At 46.3% G+C, this 27,147-nt stretch overlaps 1 protein-coding gene across 1 annotated transcript in view; it reads left to right on the plus strand.

Annotated features, from left to right (window-relative positions):
* The window catches only part of Kif6 (kinesin family member 6), a 230,391-nt gene that overhangs the window by 114,733 nt on the left and 88,511 nt on the right, over positions 1–27,147 (plus strand). The window contains exons 11-13 of the mRNA XM_048349203.1: positions 16,729–16,834; positions 17,854–17,992; positions 19,019–19,237. Of these exons, the coding sequence (XP_048205160.1) occupies positions 16,729–16,834; positions 17,854–17,992; positions 19,019–19,237 (464 nt within the window). The remainder of the gene's footprint in view (positions 1–16,728; positions 16,835–17,853; positions 17,993–19,018; positions 19,238–27,147) is intronic.

Consider the following 27,147-nt stretch of genomic DNA (forward strand, 5'->3'; position numbering starts at 1 on the left):
GAAGCCAGGAGGAAGCAACATATAGCAAATGCATCCATGTTTTCATCCTTTTAAAGGAAATATTTAAAGGCGATTTCAGGAAAACTCATTGCTACCCACAGTTCAACTGTTTTTTTTTTTATTGGCTAGTCTAATAAAAATTGAATTGGATTCAGTTCCTCAGTAAGCGTGCACTAGATAAGAACCAGAAAACTGGTTATGGCTTCAGGTAGAGTGGCATCATGAACCTAAAATTTGATAATTTGTTCCAAAAAGTATGGGTCAGAATCATTAAAATCAAGACCATTTCCTATCATTTGAGACATGTCAGCAGAGTGACTGGAAATCTTGTGACTCTCGGGCTCTTTTTAGAAATGAAATGAAACAGTATTTGAGTTAAGGTAGTCTTAGGATAAAGGAGATACCAACCCTGTTTTGTTTTTAGTAGTCTATTGTTAGCATGTGATTCTGAGTCAATAGTGTTTTATCATTTCTGTATTTATTTTATTGACACTGGTCTATAAGTGGCTTTAACTGAAAACACATGTTTCAAAATCATAACGTAGCTGGGAGCCAGTGGCTCACACCTGTAATCCTAACTACTTAGGAGGCTAAGGTCTGAGAATCCTAATTTAAATCCAGCCCAGGCAGAAAAGTCCCCGTGAGACTCTTATCTCCAATTAGCCACTCAAAAACCAGAAGTATGGTGGTGACTGAAAGTGGTAGAGAGCTAGCTTTGAGCAAAATCGGTCAGGGACAATACATAGGCCCTGAGTTCAATCCCCACAACTGACAAAAAAAATGGCATAGGCTGTACAGATTCCTCAGCGGGATAAACTGCTTTTATTATAATCTAGGAGTATCTTTCACTGTGAAGGTAGAGGGAGTATATTTCAAAAAACTGTACCTTGGGGCTGGGGATATGGCCTAGTGGCAAGAGTGCTTGCCTCATATACATGAAGCCCTGGGTTGGATTCCCCAGCACCACATATACAGAAAACGGCCAGAAGTGGTGCTATGGCTCAAGTGGCAGAGTGCTAGCCTTGAGCATAAAGAAGCCAGGGACAGTGCTCAGGCCCTGAGTTCAAGCTCCAGGACTGGCAAAACAAAACAAAACAAAACAACAAAAAAACAACAGCCACTGATGAGCAGTGACCAGGCTCTGAGTTCAAGCTCTATCTCAAGAACCAAGTTGCAGAACCTGTTACTTCCAAGTTTTAAAAAAAAAAAAAAAAAAAGTGGGGCTGGGGATATAGCCTAGTGGCAAGAGTGCCTGCCTCAGATACACGAGGCCCTAGGTTCGATTCCCCAGCACCACATATACAGAAAACGGCCAGAAGCGGCGCTGTGGCTCAAGTGGCAGAGTGCTAGCCTTGAGCGGGAAGAAGCCAGGGACAGTGCTCAGGCCCTGAGTCCAAGGCCCAGGACTGGCCAAAAAAAAAAAAAAAGTGAAGGTGAATGGTGTGATCCTAACAACAAAAGCAAAGAGAGAGAGAGAGAGAGAGAGAGAGGAAGAAAAGAAAGAAGGAAAGAAAGAAAGACAGGGAACAATAAAATAAATGAAAAGAAAGGTGAGAAAAAAAACTGTACCTTAACGATTGTATGTGTGTATGCATATGTGTGAGACAGACAGACAGAGACAGAGGCACAGAGAATGCCAAGCCCACTCAAAGTCTGAACAGTATTTCGCAGATTGTAGGGAACGTGGCTGGACTCCATCTTCCACAGTTTGCTCATTACAAAATACAAACCATCAAGAGTCTGTGTCTAATTTCTTGTCAGTACGGATGAGATTTTCCCATTAGAACCAGCCACCTCCTCACCCTCCAGAGCTCCTCCTGAGACCTGCAGTCACCACGGGTGGCCCGGCCCGGGCCAGCTCTGCAGCCTTCCTCCTGAGCGTCCGTCCCTAACCCTGGTTCCTTCCCATCACTCCCCTGAAACACTTCTCCCTCACCTCCCTGCTCAAGCATCTCCTACCCCACAGACCTTCTTGGACCATCTAACCTAAAATGTACTCTTTATCTTGGCTGAGTTATTTTCTTCCATAGCAACAGCATCACGTTTAATGTTTAACGTCCATTGCCGGTAAACTTGCCTTCTTTCTGCGTGTGCTCCCTGTGCACAAAGACCCCAAGAGCTGCTCACATTGTGTCTCTGGCAGCCGAAATGGGCTGGGGATGTGGCTTAGTGGTAGAGCGCTTGCCTAGCATGCATGAAGCCCTGGGTTCCATTCCTCAGTACCACATACACAGAAAAAGCCGGAAGTGGCGCTATGGCTCAAGTGGTAGAGTGCTAGCTTTAAGCAAAAAGAAGCTCAGGGACAGTGCTCAGGCCCTGAGTTCAAGCCGCAGGACTGGCAGAAAGGAAAGAAAAGAAAAGAAAAAAGAAGAGAAAAGAAAAGGAAAGGAAAGGTACTCAACATGTGGTAGGGGCCTCAGTGATTATTCTGATAAGAGTTATGCCCTATTGTCCTCTCCAGCTTCTTCCCATAAACCTTTGCAAATCCCTCAGATGTATAGAGAGAGCTGCTCCAGCTTGCTCGGAATCCACCTCTGTTGGCAGAAAGCGCTTCCCGCCATTAGATCCAGCACGCACCGTCGGTGGGCGCTGTGTGCCGAGTCCCGGGAACTTAATCTCACAGAGTGTTGGGTGATAGAGGAACTTTCCAAAATATCCAGAATTTACCACACAACTCTTTTTTTTTTTTAACTTTGTTTAGAGTCAAGACAGAGAAAATATATTTGCATGACTGACAGTCAAGGACGTTGAATTCTAATCTTGAGCTTAGCAAATACCAACATGGCCGCGCCTCCATCTTCCAGTCACGGATATGCAGATCATATCACCCGTGTGTCTCTCAGTCACTCATCTGTGGCAGAGCGTCATGCTAGTACCTACCTTGTCATGCCATTTTTCTAGGGCTGACTCATGGAATGTGCTGGACGCAACGCCTGGGTCCGTGGGCATTCTATCAGTGTGGCCATGCTGATTGTGATTCAGTGGCTTGCTCTTCCTGTTGATGAAGAATCCACCTCCCTGACAGATGGGTTGGCAAAAGACATTGTCTTCCACTCCCTCCCTGTTACCATGTGGTAATGTCTCTGATTAGCCTATGCATCCACTCGTGCCTGTGAAACAAATATGAAAATGTCACTGAAAGAACGGTGGGGTTTTTTTTTCTAGGTTGTTTTACCTGAATGTATGTCCCAAAATTTTTATAGAAAAAATAAAATTATCTTCAAAAGAATTAATGTCACTTGAGGATTTTTACACCTCTAAGCAACACAAAATATATCTGTTTTGTTAGTGGACACAGAAAAAAAATGCCATTCAGAGTCAACTCCACTTTTACATCAAACTTCATAACTAAATGAAAAGCAAATGTTCTCTCTTGGCATATAGAAAATTATTGCGCAACACACATCACTGGTTCCATGATCTAAATTACAACTGTTTCTGGAATTTTAGCATTAAATTATTTTTATAATATTTGTATTTTTATGCTAGGCCTATCATATATTGTACATCTTTAGCCAGTTGTTTCAGGTTGGAGGTTTTCATATACTGCTGATAACAACTGTGTATCTAAAAGGCTAAGCAAAACAAAAGCTTATAAATTGCTAAGATGGAATGTTCATGAAGTGCTTCCAATTTGGCCCCATTTCCTTTGCATCTTAGTGGCCACTTTCTTAACCATAACAGAGTTCCACATTCTCCCTGAGTAAAAAAAAAAAAAAGAAAAGAAAAAAGAAAGAAAGAAAATCACTGAAACATTTAAGATGCTTGGGAATTCAAAGATAAAGTAACAACCTGAGTCATAAAGACATCTGATGCATAAACTATATATTTGACCTAAAATACAAAAGAATTCAAGTCTGTCCAAATGTGTATGTATGTTTATATGATGTAATATGCCTACGTTGGAAAGTCAGATATACTCATAGTAGAAATCCTTACTCCCAAAAAAGAGAAGGGGCATAAAGAAGAAAACATTTGGACATGCCCAAATCTGAGTGAACAAAAACCACACCAGAAGTACCATGCGAACCCTCCATGCTGGCATGAAGCCATTTTCCCCAGACGATTTGCAAGGGATTTATAAATACTATGTCCAACATTGGGATCAGAACCCGAAACCATCAAGAGCCTGGCTAGATCAAGAGTTTGTAGCTCTGCGCGGAAGGGCAACAGGAATGTTTTGTTTTAATACCTTAATGTTTCTTTCAGGTACTGCTCCATTGTTTTTCTTTTGAACTCTCTGTTCTTTCCCTCCCAAGGTTGGACATGTCCACAAAACCTTCTGCTTCCCATTTTCAGAATTTCACATTTCAACATCCGTATCGTAGCTGTATCAAAAAGTACATGAAGGGGTTGGGGATATAGCCTAGTGGCCAAGAGTGCCTGCCTCGGATACACGAGGCTCTAGGTTCGATTCCCCAGCACCACATATACAGAAAACGGCCAGAAGCGGCGCTGTGGCTCAAGTGGCGGAGTGCTAGCCTTGAGCGGGAAGAAGCCAGGGACAGTGCTCAGGCCCTGAGTCCAAGGCCCAGGACTGGCCAAAAAAAAAAAAAAAAAAGTACATGAAGCCCTGGGTTCGATTCCTCAGCACCACATATATAGAAAAGGCCAAAAGTGGTGCTGTGGCTCAAGTGGCAGAGTGCTAGCCATGAGCAAAAGGAAGCCAGGGACAGTGCTCAGGCTCTGTGTTCAAACCCCTGGACTGGCAAAAAAAGAAAGAAAATACTCAAGCCTATTATAAAGTTGCTGGTGGACGTCACAGGACCTTATAAATGGGCATGAAAGCTGTTGATATAGAGAAGGGTTTTGCTTGCTTGGTTATGTTGAGGGGAGGAGCTGCTGCTTTTTGTATGCGTTGGGAATCTAACCTTGGAGGCTATCCTCTGCTTTTTCTCACTTGCTTACATCAGTTACGTGGGCTAACTAGAGTTCAGAGGCAACTCTTAGCCTGGTCCCCTGAAGTGTTCTAGAAAAGGTGTTGAGCTTTCCCCTTCTGTTTCATTCTATTGTCCTGCTGCCCCGAAAATGGGAACTTCAGATCTGTCAAGGCCAGAAGCATTGGTGATAAATTCTACTTCTTTTTAATCTTATGCCTATTGAACATGGCTGTTTGGCAGGCTCTTGAACTAAGGCACAACATCACAGAGAATTGTCTACAGGTCACATGTAAATCTGCGTCGCCGGTCTGCCTCTGTTACAAGGCACAGCAAAATAAAATGTGAGATTGCCCAAATGAAGGCACCTCCTGTTTCCAGCCCACTCCCATCCAGGCTCAACTGCCCAGAGCCTTTCTCTGGCATTCTCTCATGCTCTGGGGAAGCTAGGATTTATCCACAGCCTTTACATCATATGAGAGAACAAAAATCTGCCCAGACAACAAGAGGTTAGGCTGGATTGGCCCAGCAAATAATCTGAGTTTTAGCTACCCAACTCAAGGAGCTAAGCTAAGTCAATGATGACCTGAGACTGACTATTCTTCTGTTCTCTTCTTCAAGATATCCTTCATTCTCTTCCCATCCTTTGTGCCCAATTTCCCTAGTACCTCTTAATGGACTTATCATTAACTGAGGGTCCTTATAACTTTTTGCCATCCCCCAAAACTGACATCATTAATATCGAGGTAGCAGCGACGGCCTGGTGTACCATTTCCACAGTTAGTGGAGAGACCAGATTCCCCCTCCTTTGCACCCTCCCCCTGCTTAGCACCTTTCAGTTGTTTTCCTCATCCGTGGGCTTTAGAGATCAGATAACGAGCGTCCCCTGGCAAAGAACAAGACTAGGCCTACTGGCTGTCCCATCAATCCCCGGCTCTGAGGCCTGCCTGGGGCCTGAGATTTGCTTGGGTGGAGAGAGATGATCATTTCTGGGATGTCTGATAGGAGACAGGACCGAACTTGATCTTTCCCCCTGGTGGGGGGGGGGGGCGGGGAAGAAGCCCATTTTCATCTAAGGGATCGGCCCCCGGATCCAGATAGCGAACAGGGCCATGAGGTAAATATCCATCCACTTCCTCGGCTCCTTGTCCGTGTGTTAGAAGTCAGTACACTAACCAGCACTTGATTTACTATCAGGCCGTTTATGTAGAAGTAGCCACAGCTGATAAAACTCAAGGGTCTCTGCCAATAATGAAATTCCTCACAGTTCAAGTAGTCAGGGGGCCACTAACCTCTGAGGTATTTGCTCAGAAAAAAAAAAAAAAGAAAAGCACAGATAGATCCTAATTTTTCTTGTTAGTCACCCGTTGGGTCAAGTGACTGACTTGCCCAAAGTTTGTGCCTCCTCCGTTCTTTATTGTCATTAGTCAAAGGGGGCGGGGGAGATGCATTTCAGGCAGTAGCATGGATTTCACAAAGACACATCCTCTCAGGGCTAAATCACCAAGGTAGAAAAGCAAAGATTGCGTAATACTGGCTCCTAAATGGGTTCCTGTCTTGAAAGCTTCTTTGTGGCTGGAATCCATTTTCGTAACTACTCCTTGCAAGTGCTGTCTAGGGTCTTTTTATTTTTCGAATAGTTTAATGTGTAGGACTCCTTTTCGCTGCTAATCCTCTACTAGGATAGTATTTCTTTTAGTGTGTATTAATTGTACAAAAAGTTTTCATTGTGATATTTCCGTCCATGCACATTATGCACTGTGACCCAAGTTACCCCCGCCTTCTGATCCCCACCTGTTTAAGGTCATTTCCTGTCTATTTTCCTGTGTGTGTATAAAGAAAATCAAACCATTTTATTATTTACAAATCCTGTGTATAAATAGAATCATTTTATTATCCTGTTTTCATATGTGCATATAACAATCGCTTTCCACCTTCTCCTTTTACCCTTCCCACTGGTTCCCACCCCTAAGCATTTCATGTCCTTCATCTTACGTTTAGGTGTGGCTTCGCCATAGGATAAGGAGGCACCGAGGCTGAGAGGGGTGGTTTTCCTTTTGAAGCCCCTCCTGAACTGGGACTCAGGAATAACCTCTGTGCCCTGCCACCCCTTCTCTCTGTTTTTGTTGCTGTTTTGAGGGGCGGCAGTCCTGGGGCTTGAACTCAGGGCCTGGCTGCCGTCCCTGAGCTTTTGTGCTCAAGGCTAGCTCTCTAGCCCTTGAGCCACAGCTCCACTTCTGTCCTTCTGGTGGTTAACTGGAAATAAGAGGCTCACAGACTTTCCTTCCCCTGGCTGGCTTCAAACCATGATCCTCACATTTCATCCTCCTGAGTAGCTAGGATGACAGGTGTGAGCCACCGGCACCCGGCTCTCTCTGGTTTGGGAGTGTGGATCCTTGCTTTAGTCATGAGGCTGAAGTCTCAGCTTGACCCGTAGGTGCTTCTGGTTATCCTCTCACAACACAGAGGCTTCCTGCTGCCTCTGTACCGTACCCAGACTGCATTCGTTGCATCAGCTATTTCTACTCCTGCGTGCTACTGCTAAGATCCGTAGTACGCAGAAGATGTTAGAGGGTTTGCCTGCTCAGTGGTGTGGGCAGGGCATGACCTAGGCCCTATACAAAATGAGGTGCTGGAACAAGGGTGAGTGGAATGTGAGTAGTTGCTTTGACTGGGAAGAACAGAGAGATGGCCCCTAGCAGGTGTCTGCTAAAGATTTCCAGCATTTGAGTTACAGGGGTAGGAGCAAATTCGTGTGTCCGGTTTCCATATTCGGAAGGTGCGTAGACAGATCCAGAGATGCAAAAAGCCTTGCGAGGGTTTCCATCGAGTTGGTTGCCGGCCTAAGAAACTCAGTCTTTCCGAATTCTGGCTCCCTAAGGACTCTCCAGGGTGTAAACTCTCCGACTTACTCACTAAGAAATCCATCAAAGCTGCAGTGTGCTCTCGGCGCGGGAACATTTAGACACCATGGGCAGGGATGGAAGGACGTTTTTATTTTATTTATTTGTTTCAGAAAAGCAACAGTGGCATTGGCCTCGCTTCAGATTTATCACCCGTGCTTCTAGTTATTAACGAGAAGCTGTTGTCTGGGCCTCCCACGCACCTGAGTCCGCACGCGCTGGCCATGAGCTACCCACCGGCCGGCTCAAAGCTGGAAGGCCCACGGGCTTTCTGGATGTTCGCTTCGGGTGGCCAGATTTAGCCAATAAAAATGCAGGGTGCCCCGTTAAGCTAGAATCTCATATAACCCACAAATAAATATTTTTCTTTTACTTGTCTGTCGGCTGCACTTGTTTTACAACCCAGGATCGGTTTTTGTCTTATATGACCGGAGTTTTGCTTTCATTTACATCATTTCCCCGAATACTTCTGCCTTAAAATGATAAATATTTGTAGTTCTATGACTTTTTTTTTTTTTTTAAAGTACCATTGCCGGGCACTGCTGGCTCACGCTTGCAGTCCTTAGCTGTTCAGGAGGCTGAGATCTGAGGATCGCCACGGTTCAAAGCCAGCCCAGGCAGGAAAGTTTGTGACACTCCTATCTCCAATTAACCACCAGGAAACCGGAAGCGGCGCTGTGGCTCAAAGTTCCTAGAGCACAAAAGCGAAGGGACAGCACCCAGGTCCTGAATTCAAGCCCTACAACCAACGCACACACCACCACCCCAAAAAAAAGAAAGAAAAATACCATTGAATATTAATTAAAAGATGGGTGAGCAGTACTTAGGATTGAACTCAAGACCTTGTGCTTACTAGAGAGACACTGTGCCCCTTAAGCCATGCCTCCATCCCCATTTTGACGCTAGGTCACTTTAAGCCCTGGCCACACGGGACTGCCCTTCCCCCTGGTTGCTGGGCTGACAGGCCTACACTACTGCACCCAGTCATTGGTTAAGAGGGAGTTGAACAGCTTTTATGCCAGGCTGGTCTTGAACTCCAGCCCTCTGATCTCCACCTCCAAGTAGCTAGCATCACAGGCTACAGCCACAATGTAGCTACCTCAAACATTTTTTTTTGTTTTGTTGGCCAGTCCTGGGGCTTGGACTCAGGGCCTGAGCACTGTCCTTGGCTTCTTTTTGCTCAAGGCTAGCACTCTGCCACTTGAGCCACAGCGCCACTTCTGGCCGTTTTCTGTGTATGTGGTGCTGGGGAATCGAACCCAGGGCCTCATGTATACGAGACAAGCACTCTTGCCACTAGGCCATACCCCCAACCCTCAAACATTTTTTAAAAGGGGAAATTCGGGTGACTAGAGCTGAATGTGTTTATTCGTCTTTAGATATTAGCACCTACATCGCGGGTCGGTAGTCAATAAATGAATGCAGTAGCACATTCTTAATTATTATTGCCTGTCTTAGATCTCCCATAATGCAGTGAAAAATGTAAGCCTTTTCTAAATTTAGATCTTCCCTAAAATGTCTCAGTGGTACCAAATTGAGAAATATATTTATTACAGTATGGTCAGTATTGATTAGTTGATTCGTACTGCCTTGAAGAGAAGAGGCCCAACTAATCAGGGAATCTTTAAAAAGGGGGCGGGGGGGCTCCTGAATTCACATGTCTTAATTCTGAGGCATTCTTGTTCCTGGCTTTTAATAATGGCAGGCTGAGCAGCAATAACCCTAACTTTGTAATACCCCAGAGCTCATTAATGGCTCTCTCTCTCTCTTTCTCTCTCTCTCTCTCTCTCTCTCTCTCTCTCTCTCTCTCTCTCTCTCTCTCTCTCTTTCTCTCATTCATGAGATATAATTCATTGCAGATGAAGTTCCTCCACCTCAGTACAAAATGTTTTTGGTCCTGACATTACATTTTAAAGATATTAAAACCCAAATGGAGATCGTGGGCTACACCTTGTATTAATTATCCTTGAATCGTTTATGGAAACTCTTGGATTCTTGAGAAAGTTATCTAATATAATTAACAAGGCCTGTCTCCCTCTCAGGACTTAGTCTGTGCTTTCGCAAATACTTTATTTTCCTAAAACAACTCTGTTGGGCTCTAATTGTCCAGATTAATGGGCACGGAAAGCAGATAGTGACGTGAGGAAGGACGAGGCCTGAGCGGCATTTCCGTGTGTTGGGTCTCCGTTGACACGTTGGATTCTTTTGGCCCGCGCAGCTCATTCATCAGAAGACCCAGTGTTTGCTTGTGCATTACATAGTCTTGAGTGTGAACATAGGAACGCACTAGCTCATCCTTGCCGCTATGTATTGCTGTGCTCAGTGCTTTTTAGCTTTTGTGAACTCCAGGAAATTAATTCACATAGAGAAAGGAGACCCTCGTCGCGTGCAAGACTGCTTGCGTTCTTCTCTGGCATTTCCCAGTAGCTCTTGTCACAGGAGAAGATTACATACACACAGAGCTGGATGTTCTTTGTAAGACTTCCTGATGCCGATGTTGGCTCTCCTTATGGTTTTAGACGTGCAATACCACTTAAAGAAAGCCCACGGTGTGCAAATGTGCGTGTGTGGAAATAATAACTCACATCAATGCCTAACACCTGGCTCCTGAAAGTCTACACTAAAGATGGATAAACAAACACAGGGATGGCTACCGGCCACTAAGCAGCACCACAGAGTGAGTACGTGGGTCGTATTCACAGATTGAACCCATCTGAAGGCAACAGAAGCCATGTAGGATTTCCACAGTGGATATCATTTCAGAACCCAACAGCAAGTACGGTCGGTCTCTCTCCCAGAGCGCCAGCCTTAGGGAAGTGATGCAGATACCTGTAAATTCCATTTGAGAATTTCTGTTCCTGAGATTGTTTGATTTGCTTTGAAGATTGTGAGGCTTTAACAGTTCTTTCTTTTCCACTCGACAAACCATTTCCGTGTTTGTTGTGAGAATGGACAAAGAAAAACGAAGATTTCTTGGGATTCCACTGCTCCAGAGTAACTATTATCATTTGCAATGGATGGATAGAAGGATGCATTTTATTTTATCTTATTTGAAGTATGCATTTTAATTTAAAAAATTGATTCCAAGTTTGCTGTGTTTTTTTTTACACCTGTAGCGCTTTCTTGTTTGTTCGTAATATTTTCACACACACACACATGCACACATATACACATAGATGTTTTCACCAATGAGATTCCATGGAGTCTACATATACAATTTTAGGGCTTTGTGATTCCTTCCATCTAAAAAAATCACATACAAAAACTCATGAATGGTGTGTGTGTGTGTGTGTGTACTTCCTTTTTTTCCCCAGTCCTCTATTATTATCTTTAAATAGTTACACAAATGGTATATTTTTTTTCTAGAAAGAAAATGGCATTGGGACCTTATTATCTAAACTTTATAAACTTTGGTCCTGTGTCCTCCCTGAGATCATGAGACTCCCAGTTAGCACTTGCCCCTCTTTGTGCCTTTAAGCCTGTACTGTCCTTTAGGTAGGTCTTGTAGCATCCTCCCCTTAATTTATTATGTTGAAAATATTCTTCGTCAGTATCTGATTGCATCGTAAGTCTGTCTGTACCTTGTAAACCCATCAACACTGTAATACATCAAAGTCAATTAGACTAAATGCTTCAATTTGCATCAATTTTCTTCTGATTCAATATGAACATGTTTCCAAACAGCTCTCTTCTGCTTTTCATATGACAGAAACAATAATTTTTATCAGATGGAAACATTCAGCATTTAATTTGCATTTTAAATAGCAAAGTCCTTTTAATCTATCATTTAAAACTCTTACAAGCGTTCTAATATATATATATAGTATTTTTAAACTATAAACCAAAGCTGTTATTTAATTTTTCTTGCTAAAGCTACCAGCTGAGAAGTATTTCTTTCTAAACGTTAATGTTACCTACAGATTTAATTTCGTACAAGACAGGACTATAGAAAAAAAAAGAGCTCCGAGATTTGGAGCAAAGAGTGGGTATGGCTTCTGATTTCCCTTCAAATTAAGGAACTGTCTGGAAAGCCTGGACGCTGCCCAGGGAATTTAACCCCAGAGGGAGGGTAAATGAACGGAACTGAAGGGAGCTGGTGGGACGCAGGGAGATCTGGACCATCCTCAGGGATCCGCCCTCCCAGGTCCCTGGCATGAGAACCCTAGTCCCTCCGGTCCGTGCTCCCAGCCACCACCTCTGCAGGTGCCCGAGGCGAGGGGCCAGTAGAGGGGTATCGTAGGCTTGGGGTGGGGAATCAGAGGCGGAGTCCGGGGCAGTGCTGGCCAGGGCGCCCTGCGGGCCCATCTTTCCCTCTGTGCTGAGGATGCTCTGGGAAGGTGATAACAGGCCCTTGATTCTGTGCCACTGGGTAGCAGCCAGGCCAGGACTTGGGAAGAACTCGGTGAGGACGCAGGTGGAGGGGCTTGGAGCACTCTGGCTCCCTGGGGGAGGGGCTAAGCCTACTCCATGCAGTATCGGAGTGGGGGTAGGATGGAGTAGAAATTGCAGCCAGAACTGTGCGATGCGGGGAGCCTGGGGAGTCTGTGACCTCCCCCTCCCCCGGGATGTACAGGTATGAGGGGAGGGGTGGAGAAAGTTCCAGAAGCTCTCAGATCCGACGGCATGCAACCCAGCCGTACAGGGCCAGAGGCTGGGAGTAGACAAGGGAGTCACAGAGACCATCACTCTCCTTGTGGAGGCCTCTGGGGCTGGAGAAAGGCAGAGGAGGGGGACGCCCCTCCAAGGACATCAGCTTCTGCACTGCTCCAAGTCCAGGCACTGTCCCAGTCAGTCAAGGAGAGACAGGACAGCTCTGGGGAGTTCAGAATCCTGGGCTTGCGGGGGGGAGGGGGAATGGGTGGATTTAAAGGAGAAAAAAGGGTTGCATTCTGGTGAATCGCTGTTGCTTCTGCTGCCCTGTAGCACAGAACACTGCTGCGTCCACGTGTCTAGAGCTGCCAGGATCCATGGGGGTGAGCTGAGCTCAGCACTGGGCTTCAGACTAGTCAGGGCCGGGGTGGGGGTGATGGGGTGGTCAGCTGAGCACTTCTTCGTCGTGAGGCTTCCTGGAGCTGGAGCTGGACAGGGCAGGCTTGGGCAGAAGCAGTAGGGGGCCACAGGCAGTGAGCCCGGGGCCTCCTTGTCCACCCACCCTTCCCAGGGCCACTTGCACGCTTCCAGGGCAGTGCGTGTCCCTGTGAGGTGAGCAGCTGCAGGCTGGTACCCCACAGGGCCCGGATGGCCAGGAAGGAGGTGGCGGGGGGGGGCCTCCAGCCAAGCATCCGCAGGGGCCTCGCGCGTCCGGCGCCCTGTGCCAAACCCACACCCCATCCCACTCCCACTGCCAGTGCTGCTGCTGTGTCTCTCTCTGCTCTGCCTGGAGCCGGGTGCCCTGGGCAGGGTAGCCAGGCCAATGCCCTGCTAGCAGCTGCTGTCCTGGGAGTGCTCTTGCCCTAGCCCAAGGCCCGCTATGCACCGGCAGCCTCCATCCGTGAGCTGCTGCCTCCAGCACGCAACTAGAGCATCCGCTGCCATCTTGAGATGGAGGACCACAGCCGTGCCCTCCTGCACAGGTGATTGGAGCTTGGTGAGGAGAAGTCCCCGACTCTTCCCCTGCCAACCCCAGGTCCCTGGGGATCGGCCTCTGCCATCACACCTGCTGCCGCCCCCCCCCCTCAGACAGGCCGGGCACTTCCGGTGCCGTGTGTGCTTGTTCTAAACCCACTGAACCCTTAAGTCCGCTGGCCATGTAGGAATCTAGATTGACCAAAACAACATTGATGTTGGTAGCCTTCAAAAAAACCTTCATCACTACCGTTTACAAGAACTTATAAAATGTCTTTAAAACTGTTTTATTTAAACATTATTTCAAAACAGGGATTAAAAAAAAAAAAGCAAAGTTTATCCTTAGCATGAACTTCTTGTTGGCTTTTCGTATATAAATGTGAAGTCACAATGTCTTTCTCTGTAATAGAGTTTTTTAAAAATTCCATAAATTGGAGTACATGATCATGAATGCATATTCTTATAAATAGACCTTATCTTCCAGAGGCAAACCGGTCTGCGGTTTCATTTTGATTTTTCACTCTTGTGAGTCCAAATCACTCCAAGTGTCAAGAACCTAGGAGGGGTAAAATGCAGATAAGAGTCCAGTGTCTATCCTACAAAATTAAGAAGACTGAGGGAAGGGGTGGGTTGGGGAGGGAATGGATGAGAACATTGGAAGGGCTGACATTGACCAAGATATATTGTATTTACAAACTGCTTTGTTCAATGTCAACTCATCTGTACAGCTAAAGGTCATAATTTTAATTTGAAAAAATAAAAGTAAATTAAATAAAAGCTGGTATTCCCAATTAGCCTAAAAAAAAAAAAAACCTGCTATACAGCTCTCACTTGAGGCATCATATACCAGTGTTTTTTGAGAAGATGTAGGAAATACGTATTACTCGGATAAATCTTAAAGGAAAGTGCCATTCCCCTGCATTACAGAAACCCTGAGCTTCCCCCCACCCCCTCCCATTATTAAAAGGAACTCTTTCCAGCAGAGCGGCTGGTGGGTGGAGGGTTGGACTTTCTCTTACTGTTTGGAAGTGGAGGAGGAGATTTGGAACACATTTAATACTTGTCACAGGCCAGGGACTTCTAAAAAGAGCAACTGCTGAGGTGACTACCTTTAAGCCCAACTGGGAATAGTTCTTTCAGAGGAATCCTACCAAAAGATAAGTAAAATAAACATGACCCTGAAAAATATGCGTGTGTAGTTTTCCTTGGTTCTCCTCCTATTGGCACAATCTCAGCCTTCAGTTTTCCATGTCCTGAGGACTGTAGTTAATCATACTTGTTATTAATTAATAGATTGTTGCTATCTGAACTTGCCTTTTGAAAAATTCATGCTACCCCAACACTATATATTTCAAAGGGTCAAATCCCATAAGAAAAGCCCATTGGTTTGCAAAGTCAAAACAAGGTCTTCCTTTGCCTTCCTACTGTGAGAGCCTCCATCATTACAGCCTGCTGAAAGCTATTTCCTTTGAGGTGGAAGACACAACTTTTCTGTGCCGGGTCCCACTAACCTTGTTGTTTTCATCTTTTCTTGCAATAAGAAAAAGTCTTCAGTAAAGTTCTGAGTAAAAAATGCAAGCGCAGTGTGCCACAGTTGACAGCAAGAGGAAGAAAGCTCTTTGAGTTGAGTGAGAATCTGTGGTATAAATGGAAAACACTCAGATTCTTGATTTGAAAGACCTGTTTTCAAGTGTGACTGATTCCGTGTGCTACCTCTGTGACAACATGCGAGCCTCTTAACTTCCCTGGGCTTTCCTTTCCTCTTCTAGGAAAGTAGGATGGTCATGGACAGGCTAATGATACAGACACATTACCAAATACATGGGATTGTGAGTGAAAGCATAGGTCTCTGCCATCCCAGAGGACCATGCGGAGATAATCACAGACAGGAGAAGAAGGTTCATAAGGAGGTTTATTAGTGGGGCCATAGTTTCCACGGGAGAGGGAGCTACATGGCGTCTGCACCTTATCCAGGTGGCAGCTTCTTTCTCTGGGGGGTAAAGGGGAAGTAGGTAGGTAGTGAGTAGGAGTGGTTCATTAGGTATGGGTGGATCTGGGGGCTAGTGGGAGGAGCTGAGGACCTGAGGCTAGGGAAATGCTAACAGTGAGTCTCTGACTTTTTGAATGGACATCCGATAAAAGGAATACTAGAAATACTGAGCAAAGGATGGTACAAAGAGACGAAACTAGGAGAGTCTCTTTAGCTTTATTCACTTAAATAGGAAAACCTGAGTAAGATCCCTAGCCCATTGCCCATGAACTAGGTGACCATCAAGCAATGACTCCGTCTCTTATGGAACACTTCAAGCTACTTCTTTGTTTGACTTCCAGAATGGAAATGGTGCCTCAATAGTCTAGTGTCGACGTTCAACAACCCAGGTCCTAAAGGAGTTTGTGGCGGCTTCGTTTTATCCATCTGGTGAGAGGCCGCCTTTTTGGGGGAAAGTAGACTTTGGAGGTTATGGACAGATTTAGCAGCGCCACTGTGGAGACTATACATCATCCAGGTATGGTGTAAAGAATTCCAGAGCCCTCAGCGCAGTGTCAGTGTGGGCCGAGGAGCATGAATTGTTAATGAAGCTAATAAAAGAGATTTTCATTACTTTCTTTAGCAATGTGGCAATCGGGCACAAAGGCAAAGAAATTCAGCTTGACTAGGACGGATGGGTTATAAAAATCTAATGGCTTTTATATTGAAAGCTGTGTGCGAAAATTCATTGGGGATTAGTCAAATAATTGAATCGTGATAGATTGCCCTTTATCAATGATTTTTCCCTTAATTAAAAAAAAAGTTTTATTACCTTTGGTTGTACAAAGCAGTTTCTGAATACAATGCATCTTGATCCATGTCACCTCCTTCAACATTCTCACACACACCCCCTTCGGCCCACCCCTTCCCTGTTCTTAATTGTGTGGTATATAAATGAATTCTTGACTGCATTCTACCTAACCACCCCCCTTCATTCGTCCGCTCCTCCCCTCTTGGCCTCACCCTCTCCCTGACACCTCCCCTGGCACTGATTATGTTGGGTTCTGACCTTGTCTTTCTAAAAAGAAATTGTACTAGTTAAGCTCTCCATAGAGTCTATTATATACTTCAGGTAATTCATTTGCAACCCCTTGCCGTCCACCCAGCATGTTCACTTATAAATTTAGAGGCACATTCTAGCCACCATCAATGAAGGAAACCATGCAGATTTTTTTCTCTGGGTCTTGGCTTACTTACTCCCTTCGTTTTTATAGTCAAACCCGATAACTTTATTTCCAGGAATAAATGGGAACAATATCCTCCTCTACTTTGAATGTGAAACAGTCAAGTAACACCACCAGACAGCTCCAGTTTCAAGTTCACACTTGGCTTCTCATTTGTTGTGTGTTTTCAGGCTGGAAAACCAAATCACATCCTTTTTGGAAGACCAAGATCCAGAGGGTAGACTAGAGGTTGGAGCTGATATGCGCAAAATCCATCATTGTTTTCACTATTTAAAGGTAAGTTTGAATGTTTCCTCTGGGAGAATCCATTCCCTTCCATGCCCGAGTTGACCAACCCTTGAGAAGTTAGAACACAGAAAATAGTGTGAGCTTTAAACCAATATGATGTGTATTTCTGAGTTTCTTCAGATTATGTCTTCCATGCTAACGACAACAACAAAAATCAGTGTATACCATGGACTTCTAATTCTTTTGCTATGAATCTCCAGCTCCTATGGGAATTCCATGTTCCTACAACCATTTGTTTTTCAAATGAGATGGGAATGATTGTGTTGTGCGTGGTTTTATTTTCAGCATTTTGATATCCAAATCATTCTCTGGAGCAGCTGGGAATATGGCCTAGTGGCAAGAGTGCTTGCTTCGTATACATGAAGCCCTGGGTTCAATTCCTCAGCACCGCATATACAGAAAATGGCTAGAAGCGGCTCTGAGGCTCAAGTGGCAGAGTGCTAGCCTTGAGCAAAAAAAAAAGCCAGGGACAGTGCTCAGGCCCTGGGTCCAAGCCCCAGGACTGGCCAAAAAATACAAAAAGACAGACATCCAAATCATTCTCTGGTTTTTCTGTACCTGGTTCAACATTCACAATGAGGAAGGGCAAATATCATTAGCGTTAATCATACTCCTTGAGGCTAATGAACACGTGTGGGTGCATTTGCTATGGCCCAAGTACAGGGAGGGCACAAGGAGTCACGTTGGAGACATACATGAAGAATGATTGCAATACACGGTAAGCGCTTGAATAGATGGCGTGGCCTTGGAAAAAGGGGAAGGAGGGAGTCCAGGAGGAAAGAATGGTTCCATAGGAATTTCCCAGCTTAGAGAAGAGGAGATAAGGGCAGGGCAGGATGAGGAAGGCCGGAGGAAGGGGAAGACCACAGCAACATGCATGCACTGGTGTGAAAGATGAGGGGGCAGGGGACAGCACACGCACCGTTTGTGTGTTCAGGGAATGAGGCCCGGCTACCCGGGAGATCTGGAATCGAAGAAGGGCCACTCCCCTCGTCTCTCATCTACAGAAACTACTGAAGGACAGCAAGATCCCAGAGAAGGGTACAACAGTCTCAGAAATCAAAACCCAGGACTGCCGGGAACCGCTGAAAGAGGAAGAATATAAAAGGCTACAGGACATTCTCAAGCAGAGGGATAACGAAATCAGTATCCTTTTCTGAAGCGAGGAGGAAGTCTCCTCCCTGCTGCCAGGAACCCATAGATAGATACCTTCCCTCCCCCGCCCCTCAGCTCCCCCTCTTATCCTTCCTCTCACAGAGAACTTTCACTTCATGGAAAAGCCTGAGCTGTTTCACGCCAGCTCTTAGCATTTACATATGGCGGGGGGGGGGGGGTGCGATATATTTTGGACTACTCCCTGGGACTCTCTCTGGTTCAGTCATGAGCCAATAAGTTAGCTGGTTATCTTTAGCTAGCTGACCGGATACTAAGCTAACCACAGCATCACCATGGCCCAGAATTTGTGGCTGGTGTGTGGGTGAAAAACTCCAATGGTAACTGGAAAAAAAAAAAGAAAAGGAAAAAGGCAAATGGTATTTAACTTATGAAGAGCAGAGATTGATTAAAATGTAACTTTCTTTTTCTTAAATTTAAAAGCCAATGCTAGTCTATGGGTTCCACTTACAAATGTTCCCAGATTTGGATGTGAACCTAGATAAGTGTTCAAGACAGGATTCTTCTTGGCTCCAGAAGGCTGTGTGTGTGTGTGTGTGTGTGTGTGTGTGTGTGTGTGTGTGTATTGGGCGCTGAAAGTGGCGGCCGCCTATAGAAAGTGTGTAGCCTCCAGATGCTGATAAAATGGGCCCATCTGTAGGAGACCCTGCAGGGCTGGGTGGACCTCAAGTCTCCCTGCATTTCTTCAGATCTGTATCCCATAATAAAAGGTTCTTATTAAAGGTTTAACATATTCATGACAATTGTAGCATTTAAACACACACACACACACTCACACACGCACACACACATAGAGAAGTTCGCCAGTTTTTTCATATAATGGTGCCACCGTACCTTACTATCCACCACTGAATCTAGGCCTTCAGGATGTCGAAGTCCTCTAGAAGTCCCACGTGTGAGGGAGCAAAGCGATCGGTGAAATTACTAGGCATTTGGAGCGGCTGTGCTTTGGTCCGGATTAACCAGCCTGAGTTACTACATCCTTAAGTCAAATTTCAGATATTCTGGTCAACATGCTCAAAAAGGAGAAGAAGAAGATGCAGGAGGCTCTCCAGTTAGGTCACGTGGACAGAGGAGAATCGAGACACCCACACAGCTCACCCTTCCCACCCGGTAGCAGGGAGGAAGGTCAGAGAACGCCGCGGTGCTCGGCCCCCACCCAGGCCCCCGACTTCCGCACCTCAGGGGGCAGATCCAGACTGCTGCACAACAAAACAGGTCAGTGGGCGCGATCGCCAGTACTCTCGACTGTCTCTGATGGATTTCAGCACCGAACGCTCTCGTGATATGCTTGTTGACAGTGTTTCTTCATCAAATCTCTTCGCTAATCAGTTTCCCCAATTAGATGACTGTGCTGAGAAAAACCAATTATGAGCTTTCACACCTTTTGATGACAGACCTAGCTGAGTCCGGGGCAAGAATAGAAAAGTTAACTTGGGAAAGAGGGGAGGAAGAACTTTCTGTGACCCACAGGGCAGAGACAGAGGTCGAAGGTCCTATCATTCACGCGATGATACCATGTCTGCATCTAAATCCACACACACACTGTGTACTGCCACATGGCTTTAAAGTACTGTCACAGGCCTAACGTACTGTCACATAATTAGCAACACTCTGTCAGATCATCAGAATTCATGGGTGCCACAGGCCTGTCAGTACCCTTGCTCCGGAACGTGCTAGAAGCCCACATTGGTTTATGTGCACTGCTGCGTTCTAGACCACGTCACTGGCTTTGGACCCTGGGCCGTCTGAAGCGTGGGATCTGCCGGGACGCAGAGGCCCTGCGCCTCCTCTTGGAGCCACGTGGGTTGGCATGTTCTTGTACCAATGCGTGTTGGGATGGGCGTGTGTGGCTCTCTCCAGGATCGGCCTGGGAACCATTTCTCAGTGTGGCGCTCACTCATGAAGGAGCTCGCGCTTTTCTTAACAAAGGCAACATTGAGAAGCGTGGGGAACCGTTTTCCTGAAGTATCATATCCCGTTCCTGCACGTCTGACATCTAATTCTCCTTGCCTCACTAGTGCCTCTGCCACCCCACAGAATGGGTTTGTAGTCCTAGGAAAACAAGAAAAAAAATGTTATCTGTACTGTTTATTTTGATGGCCACGGGCAGTAAAAATATATTGCTTCCTCTGTCTGTCTGTCTCTCTTTTTCTGTCTTCTGTACAGCTTTGCTGTGTTCTACTATGGACAAAAGCTGATTGGAGGCGTCTGGACTTGTGAATTCTTTAGTTTATCCATTTAGTCATTCTCTTTCATTCCACACGTGTTTATCGAGCACACACTTTGGTGTGGGACAATGCTGATTATTATTACAGCCCAAGATTATACAGCCCTTGTATATATCCAGTGCTATGCTAAATTCTCTGTTTGAATTATGTCATATACTCCTTAACCTATAATTTCTTGGTTTACTCTCATATTACAGATAGAAACATAAACACAAAATACAACCTGTGCCCTTGGAATACTTACAGATGGACAGAGAAAAGAGCCACTGACCTACTGATTACCTTTATAGTACTGAGTATAGTACTCTATTTAGTACCTATACTGTACTGAGTACCTCAGTAGTATGGTGTACAGCACCCTACTAAGTACTTCTATAGTACTGAGTACTTCCATAGTACTGAGTATTGTATTCTATTGAGTATCTCTATAGTACCAGATACCTCTATAGAACTGAATACCTCAATAGCACCAAGTACCCCTATAGCACTGAGTACTTCTACAGTACTGAGTAACTCTAGTACTGTGTACCTCTATAGTACTGAGCACCTCTATAGCACCAAGTACTTCTATAGTACAGAGTACCTCTGTGGTACTAAGTATAGTACTCTGTGAGTAACTCTTAAGTACTAAGTATAGTACTCTATTGAGTATCTGTATAGTCTTGAGTTCCTCTATAGCACTGAGCACCTCTATATTACTGAGTACCTCTATAGGACCAAGTACCTCTGCGTACGGAGTGTAATGCTCTATTGAGTACTATTGAGTGCTGAGTATTTGTGTAGCACTTGCCCGGATCCCTATTGAGTGGGAAGTGTGTCACAGGTGGAGGACGCCGGGGCCCTGGGGGAGAAGGGGGCGTTTTAGGACACGAAGGGACCAGGCCTGGTTGGCATCTGGGGGGGAGGGGGGAGAGCCTGGGTGATTGGCATGTGGAAGGCAGATGGACTGAGTCACTGGGGCCTGGTGGCCAAGACCATGGTCCAAGGCCATGTAGTCATAGGGCAGGTCACAGAAGCGGCGGGGACGTCCACGGCCCTCGGGAGGCTGAGCACTGAAGGCTGTGGAAAGCAAGCGCTGTCGTACCTCCTCCCCGGTCCTTCCTGTCTCTCCTCTCTCCTCCTCTCCCAAGCCAGCCGGATTACTAGACGCTCTCTCCACAAAGCTGGCAGGAAAACCCAGGAATCTGTCTCCCTCACTCCCTGCCCGTCTGAGAGCCGGCCATCAGGAAACGCCCTGAGCTGCGTGTCTGACGGTGGGTCGGAAGGCCTTTCTTGTGAAAGTTTGATTCGATCAACCTGCCGGGCTTTTCGGTTGTGAGTCTGTCTCGTTAGGGGAGCTTGGTCATCACCCCAGCTCTCGTGCGTCCTAAGGCTCAGTCAGCGCATGTCATAACCCTGTGACTCGCGGCGGAACGAGTTCTTTTGTGTCCTGGTGTTTTTTCAAAGACGCGTCGGTGCTCTTGTATAAATGTGTCCTCAGATATCACTTCCTGGCCCTTGCCACGTGACAACCCTTTCTATTCCTATTTACTTCCATTTCTTCTCGTCCAGACCATCTCCCATCTCAGAATTCCTCTTCCCCACAGGCTCTCCTAACCCCTCTCCTTTCTTCTAAGTATAGTCAACTCTTTTAGCTCCCTTGATACTGCTATTGAGACGGAGTAGAGTTTTGTTTGGAGAGTAAGTTCGGCTTGAACTGAAAATTGGTAGGAAAATAATGGAAATTATTTGTAAAGTCCAAGCCCAAATGAGGTAAAAGCTTTTGGAGGAGAGCCTCCTGTTTGGAAGGGCTTAGGAGTTGTTTTAGCTGTCACTGGATGTGTTTCTAGAAAAAAAAAAAACAAAAACCTTTTGAATAGGAGTCGGTTCACAAATGGACTGATAATGACCTAACCATTTGGGGAAGGGATCCACAGGGGATTGGCTTTGCTTTTTTTTTCCCACAGAACTAGAAACAGAACGGAGATTATGGATGAGTTAGCTCAGTAGGACACTGGCATAGCTGATTACGGTGTTTAAGATTCTGGGGCCCCATTGGGCTTCTGTTAGGCAGTGATCTATAGAGGAGGAGCTTGGTAAACTAAAGCAAATACAAAAACAACCATCATCATCACCATCTTGTTTGGGAAGTTTTCCTGTCTTATGGAGGTGTCATGAGTGTCTAGTAACTGTCCCTAGGGCTGTCGCTGATGCAAAAAGAGAGTCCACCTGGCCACCCCTGAAAGTGTCTCCCCACAACACCTTCCTTCTGTTCTCCTTCACTCAGTGCTGAAAGCCAGGAAAAGGAACAGAAGGCATGGCAGTTGCACTGCGGAACTCTGCGGTGAGGCCCTACGCAGCCTGTAACATTATATCACATTCAGCAGACACCGTTAGCACCGTGTAGCCTAGCTGTCTGTCTGTCTGCTGCTCACCTTTCAATCTAGCCATTTATCCATTAGCCCATCTGTCCATCTACCTACTCACCTACCTGTGTATCTGCTTACCTATCTACCTGCCAATCAGCATGCATGCAAGCCAGTCGACCTACCTGCCCACCTGTCTGTTTTGGAAATCGCTATCTATAGCACTGCTGGCATTTTTAATCTAGTGAGGAAAGCTCAGGAAAATGGCCTACATCGTTCAGAGTTTCTCAGAAACATGGTGGAGCCAGTCATCAGCTCCAGACGCTGAGGAAAAGAAGATGTGATTGGAAGAGGAAACACAGGTTGTGAGCTTGTAGAGAAGTTGATGAACCAGAGATATCAAACTACAAGGGAAACCTGATGGAGAGAAGGTAGAGGAGGATGTAGCCAGACCAGACAAGGCTGGGAGCAACAGAAAGTTGCCTGCTTTGTGGTGGTTTCTTCATTATTTTCATCAGCGGATGTGAGTATTGTTCTAGAATCACCAAGAGAGGTAGGCAGAAAGCGGATCAACCGCCTTCTCTCTCCACCTGGTTTAGAAAGAGTTGGGAATCCATCCTTTCCTCATCTGGCCCTGTTATGCCCAGATTTGGGTTCCCCCAAAACCACCAAGGAGCCGATTCCAATGCAAATGCACGAGAGTCTTTATTGCAAGCTTGAGCTTGGACTCACGATCGTCACTGATGCAGCGGATCTGGATTGAGAGCCCCGACCCTCAGATAGCAGGGTTTATAAAGGTAAAAGCACAGCACAGATGGAGGGGCTTGATGCAGGGGGTAGAGTAAGCAACAAACGTGCGAGCCATTTGCAGAAGCAGAATTTTGGGGTCAGGTTGACCTAATTATCGAGATGGAGTCAGCTCTATTCCCCCCAACATTTCCTACCATGTTTCCCTAATCAAGATGGAGTCAGCTCTACAACAGCCCTAGAATTTTGAAAACCGGAAGTAGGAGAGACAGAATGCTATATGCACAGCTAAGCTAAGCAGCTGAGAGAGCCTGCACCCGGTCAGCCACGGACTGAGCAGACACGATGAGTATTTGAGGCACGTACAGCAAGGAGAACTGATTGAAGTGAGGAAAGCCCTGAGGCCTCTTCCCGCCCCATCACTGGGTAGAGTGGCCTATGCTATTCTAAGCCATGAGGTAGGATGGGGTCATTCGTACGCTTTCCAGGCCAACCTCAGGCAGTGACGTCAATGTGACCCCATTTGAAGAGAGGAAACCTAGATGCGATGAGCCTGTTACCCCAGGAACCACGAGATGTGTAAAATGCGTGGATCACAGTCCCGGGTACATGCTCAGGTAGGAAACAAGGATCTAACTCAGACATAACCTGCCTAAAATGGTTACCTTAAGCTGGTTATGGCTCAGCGGTGGCGTGCCTGCAAAGACATTGATGGATCATTCGTTGACTGTGGGCGGGTAAAGTGATCCAAGGAGATGAGGTGGCGAGGGAGGAGAGGGAGAGGGGGGCAGAGACGGGGCATTCTGTTGACTCCCTTACTGAAGACTGGGAGTAGCCTGAGGCTAGAGAACCATCGCCCAGAGAATGGTTAGTGCCAGAGGGAGCAGGGAGGGGGCGAGGCCGCAGTCACCATGGGTGTGGCCAACAGAAGTGGGTGCGGAGGCCTGAGGAGGTGAGGACAGACAGGGCCACATGGACCGTGGAGGTGAAGGAGTTTGGAGGCTAGAGTTGCTAAATGAATTTCCTTTGTGGGTGTCGAAGACATTCGAGATATTGGCAGGAAATGGGTGGAAAGCAAAGCTGTGAGCCAGGAGACCGAGTTGCTCAGGGTAGCTGGGGTGTTTGCTTACTCATTAAACCAATATCCACTGAGCGATCTTAAGCCGCATCCTTGGACCGAGTGGGTAATGAGGCCAACGGGGACGAATCTCAAAGGAGGAAAAAGCTTTGGGCTTGGTGTTTAAAAAAAAGAAAAGAAAAACGATGATTTTTGAAGTTGTCGCCAAGGAACCAAAAGAAAGCCAACACGGTCCTCTGGCTGGTTTGGTATTTAGAGTGTAGCAAATGAACATCTCTACTTGGTAGGGCTCCGGGAAGGCAGCCTCTGATGGCCGCGTTCGAGGAGGCTGGAAGGGAAGAGCTTGGAAATGGTGAGCCCGTGGGAGGGGTGGAATGGGGACTCGAGAATGGGGTGGAGCGGGCCCCAGAGAGGCCAGCAATGGCAGGGGCGGGTGCGATGAGTGAGAGGTAGGGCAAGGAAGCTGAGAAGAATATTTGAGCTGACGGCTTCCCGGAGGGGCTTCCATTTTGTGGGTGGCCAAAGATGACAGGGCTAAAAGTCATGGTAAGATTGATTATCCTTGAGGCTTACAGGCCTGGTAACGTGGAGCAGATTCCATCCTTTCTTTTTCTTTTTTTTTCTTTTTTAATGATACCCTTCTGAGAATTCCCTTTGAAATGAACTCTTCCTGGATGAGGTGATGGATGAGTTGGAAGGGAAGGTCAGCTGGCTTCTAGAATGTTCCACGCCCGGTGAAATCACAGGATCCCCCTAGAAGTGAGGAAGGAGAACGTGCAATAGAAATTTTGGGGAAGGCATGAGGGATTCTGTCTTGGGCGGCCTTTGGCAGCGACAGCAGCTCTCTCTGCAGAAAGGAGCTCGGACTCGGCACCACTTTTGCATCAGTGACAGTAGTTTTGTGGGTTCATAGATATGGGTCATGTCCAGAGTCAGTTGTTTATAAGACTGGTATTGTGTTTCCTAAATTGTAGGCTCCTAAATATGGCTTCACTATTGAGTTGCCTCCTCAGAGCGCCCCCTAAAGGAAGCAGATGCTAAAACAGGGCAAATCAAGGAGCATCAAGAAAATTCACGCGCCACGTGCGGGGTGTGTGTGTGTGTGTGTGTGTGTGTGTGTGTGTGTGTGTGTGTGTCCTCTCCGTGATTTTCCTCTGACCATAATCTGAACAGAACACATCCTGCGATGAGAGACTAATTACACCAAGCAGTGCACCTGCCTCTCCTGTCTGGGCACTCAAGAATTCCATCAGTTCGTCCCTATGAAATTCTGGGGGTTTTACCAACAAAAGTGAAAACAGTTTCTGTCGTTGTGCTCAGAAGGGAATGGATGTGTTCCAGAGACTGCTAAGTGGATCCTGACTTTATTTTGTAGTAGGACATGATGTCTATAAAGCATCTCTCTCAGTTGCTCTGACAGGTCTCGCCGGCCTTCCTTCTCCATTGTGTTCCTCATGCCAGCGTGCGTGTCAGGGGAAACGGCGGTAGTGCAAAGGCCTCCGTCCTCCGTGCATGTGGAGATTTGGTTTCTGAGAGCCTTGGGCTCTGCTTGCAAAGCCCCCTTTTGCCCCCCGCCACCACCATGTCCTCTTTATCTTTGCTTCACCTTCCTCAGTCACAAAGCTCTGCTCAGAAGCCTACACCCTGCATTTGGGGCTCATCTGTATCCCCACTTTCTCCTTCTGTAATTGCCCATGAGGTCACGGCACTTGAAGCCAGGCTTCGGAAAAAATCTGTGAATGGCTTTGCCTTTCATTATTCCACCTCATACTTCTGATAAGCAGGATGTTTCTTGGGATCCTACAGCCATCCAATTTTCTGAACCTCTGGGGCCTCGTAGATGTGGGTGCTAGACTGAGCACTGCTCAAACCCTGGCAGCCTGTGTCATCTCGACAGGAATACCAAATTTACCAAGTGAAAATGGACAGCAGTCTGTTCAAGTTTCAGTATACCCATGCAACATTTGGGACATACTTACAGCTATACATATATATTCATATATTATACATATATATGTGTATATTCATTGGTTATCTGAATTCACATTGGACTGGGAACCCCTTGTTTTGGCTGACAGCTCTGTTTCATGTGCCTGCCCCTCATCTGTGCTCTCTTCTTGGTTCAGGACCTCGTGGGCAGTTCTGGGCTTTCTGTGTGTGTGTGTGTGTGTGTGTGTGTGTGTGTGTGTGTGTGTGTGTGTGTGTGTGTTGTTTTGTGGGCACAGGGAGGTCTATGCAGTTGTATTGGGCTGCGCAGTCTCCGCAGGTCTCTCTCTTCTGGGGAACAGGAGTAGGTGGAGTTGTTGTGTTAGCCCAGCACTGCAGCTTTCAACCCTGCGTCTCTCAGCTGTGTCTTCCTGGCCTGGCAGAACTCTGGGCACCTGCAACAAGGGGGAGATAACGTACTCGTGAATAGCGTTTCCCAGACTTTGGCCTTAGAGTTCCTCACCGCATTTCACAGGATGCTGTGCTCTGTAGAACACTGCTTGCAAAAGCACACCTTGCGATACTGTCAATGAATGTTGTTGGCTACATGTAGAATTCTCCTGGTCCTCTATTTAGTCTTGCAGTTTGTTATCTGAAGGTGGGCACCCAATAATCACTAAACCTGAAGGAACTAGTATGGAAGCTAGCTAGTATTCGTTTAGGCAAGTACTGGCTCAAACTATGGCATGATGGACTTCATATTTTGTTCTGAGCATGCTCCCAGGAGCCAAGGTGTTAGTG

The sequence above is a fragment of the Perognathus longimembris genome, chromosome 6 (assembly GCF_023159225.1).
Source record: "Perognathus longimembris pacificus isolate PPM17 chromosome 6, ASM2315922v1, whole genome shotgun sequence".
Classification (NCBI taxonomy): Eukaryota; Metazoa; Chordata; class Mammalia; order Rodentia; family Heteromyidae; genus Perognathus; species Perognathus longimembris.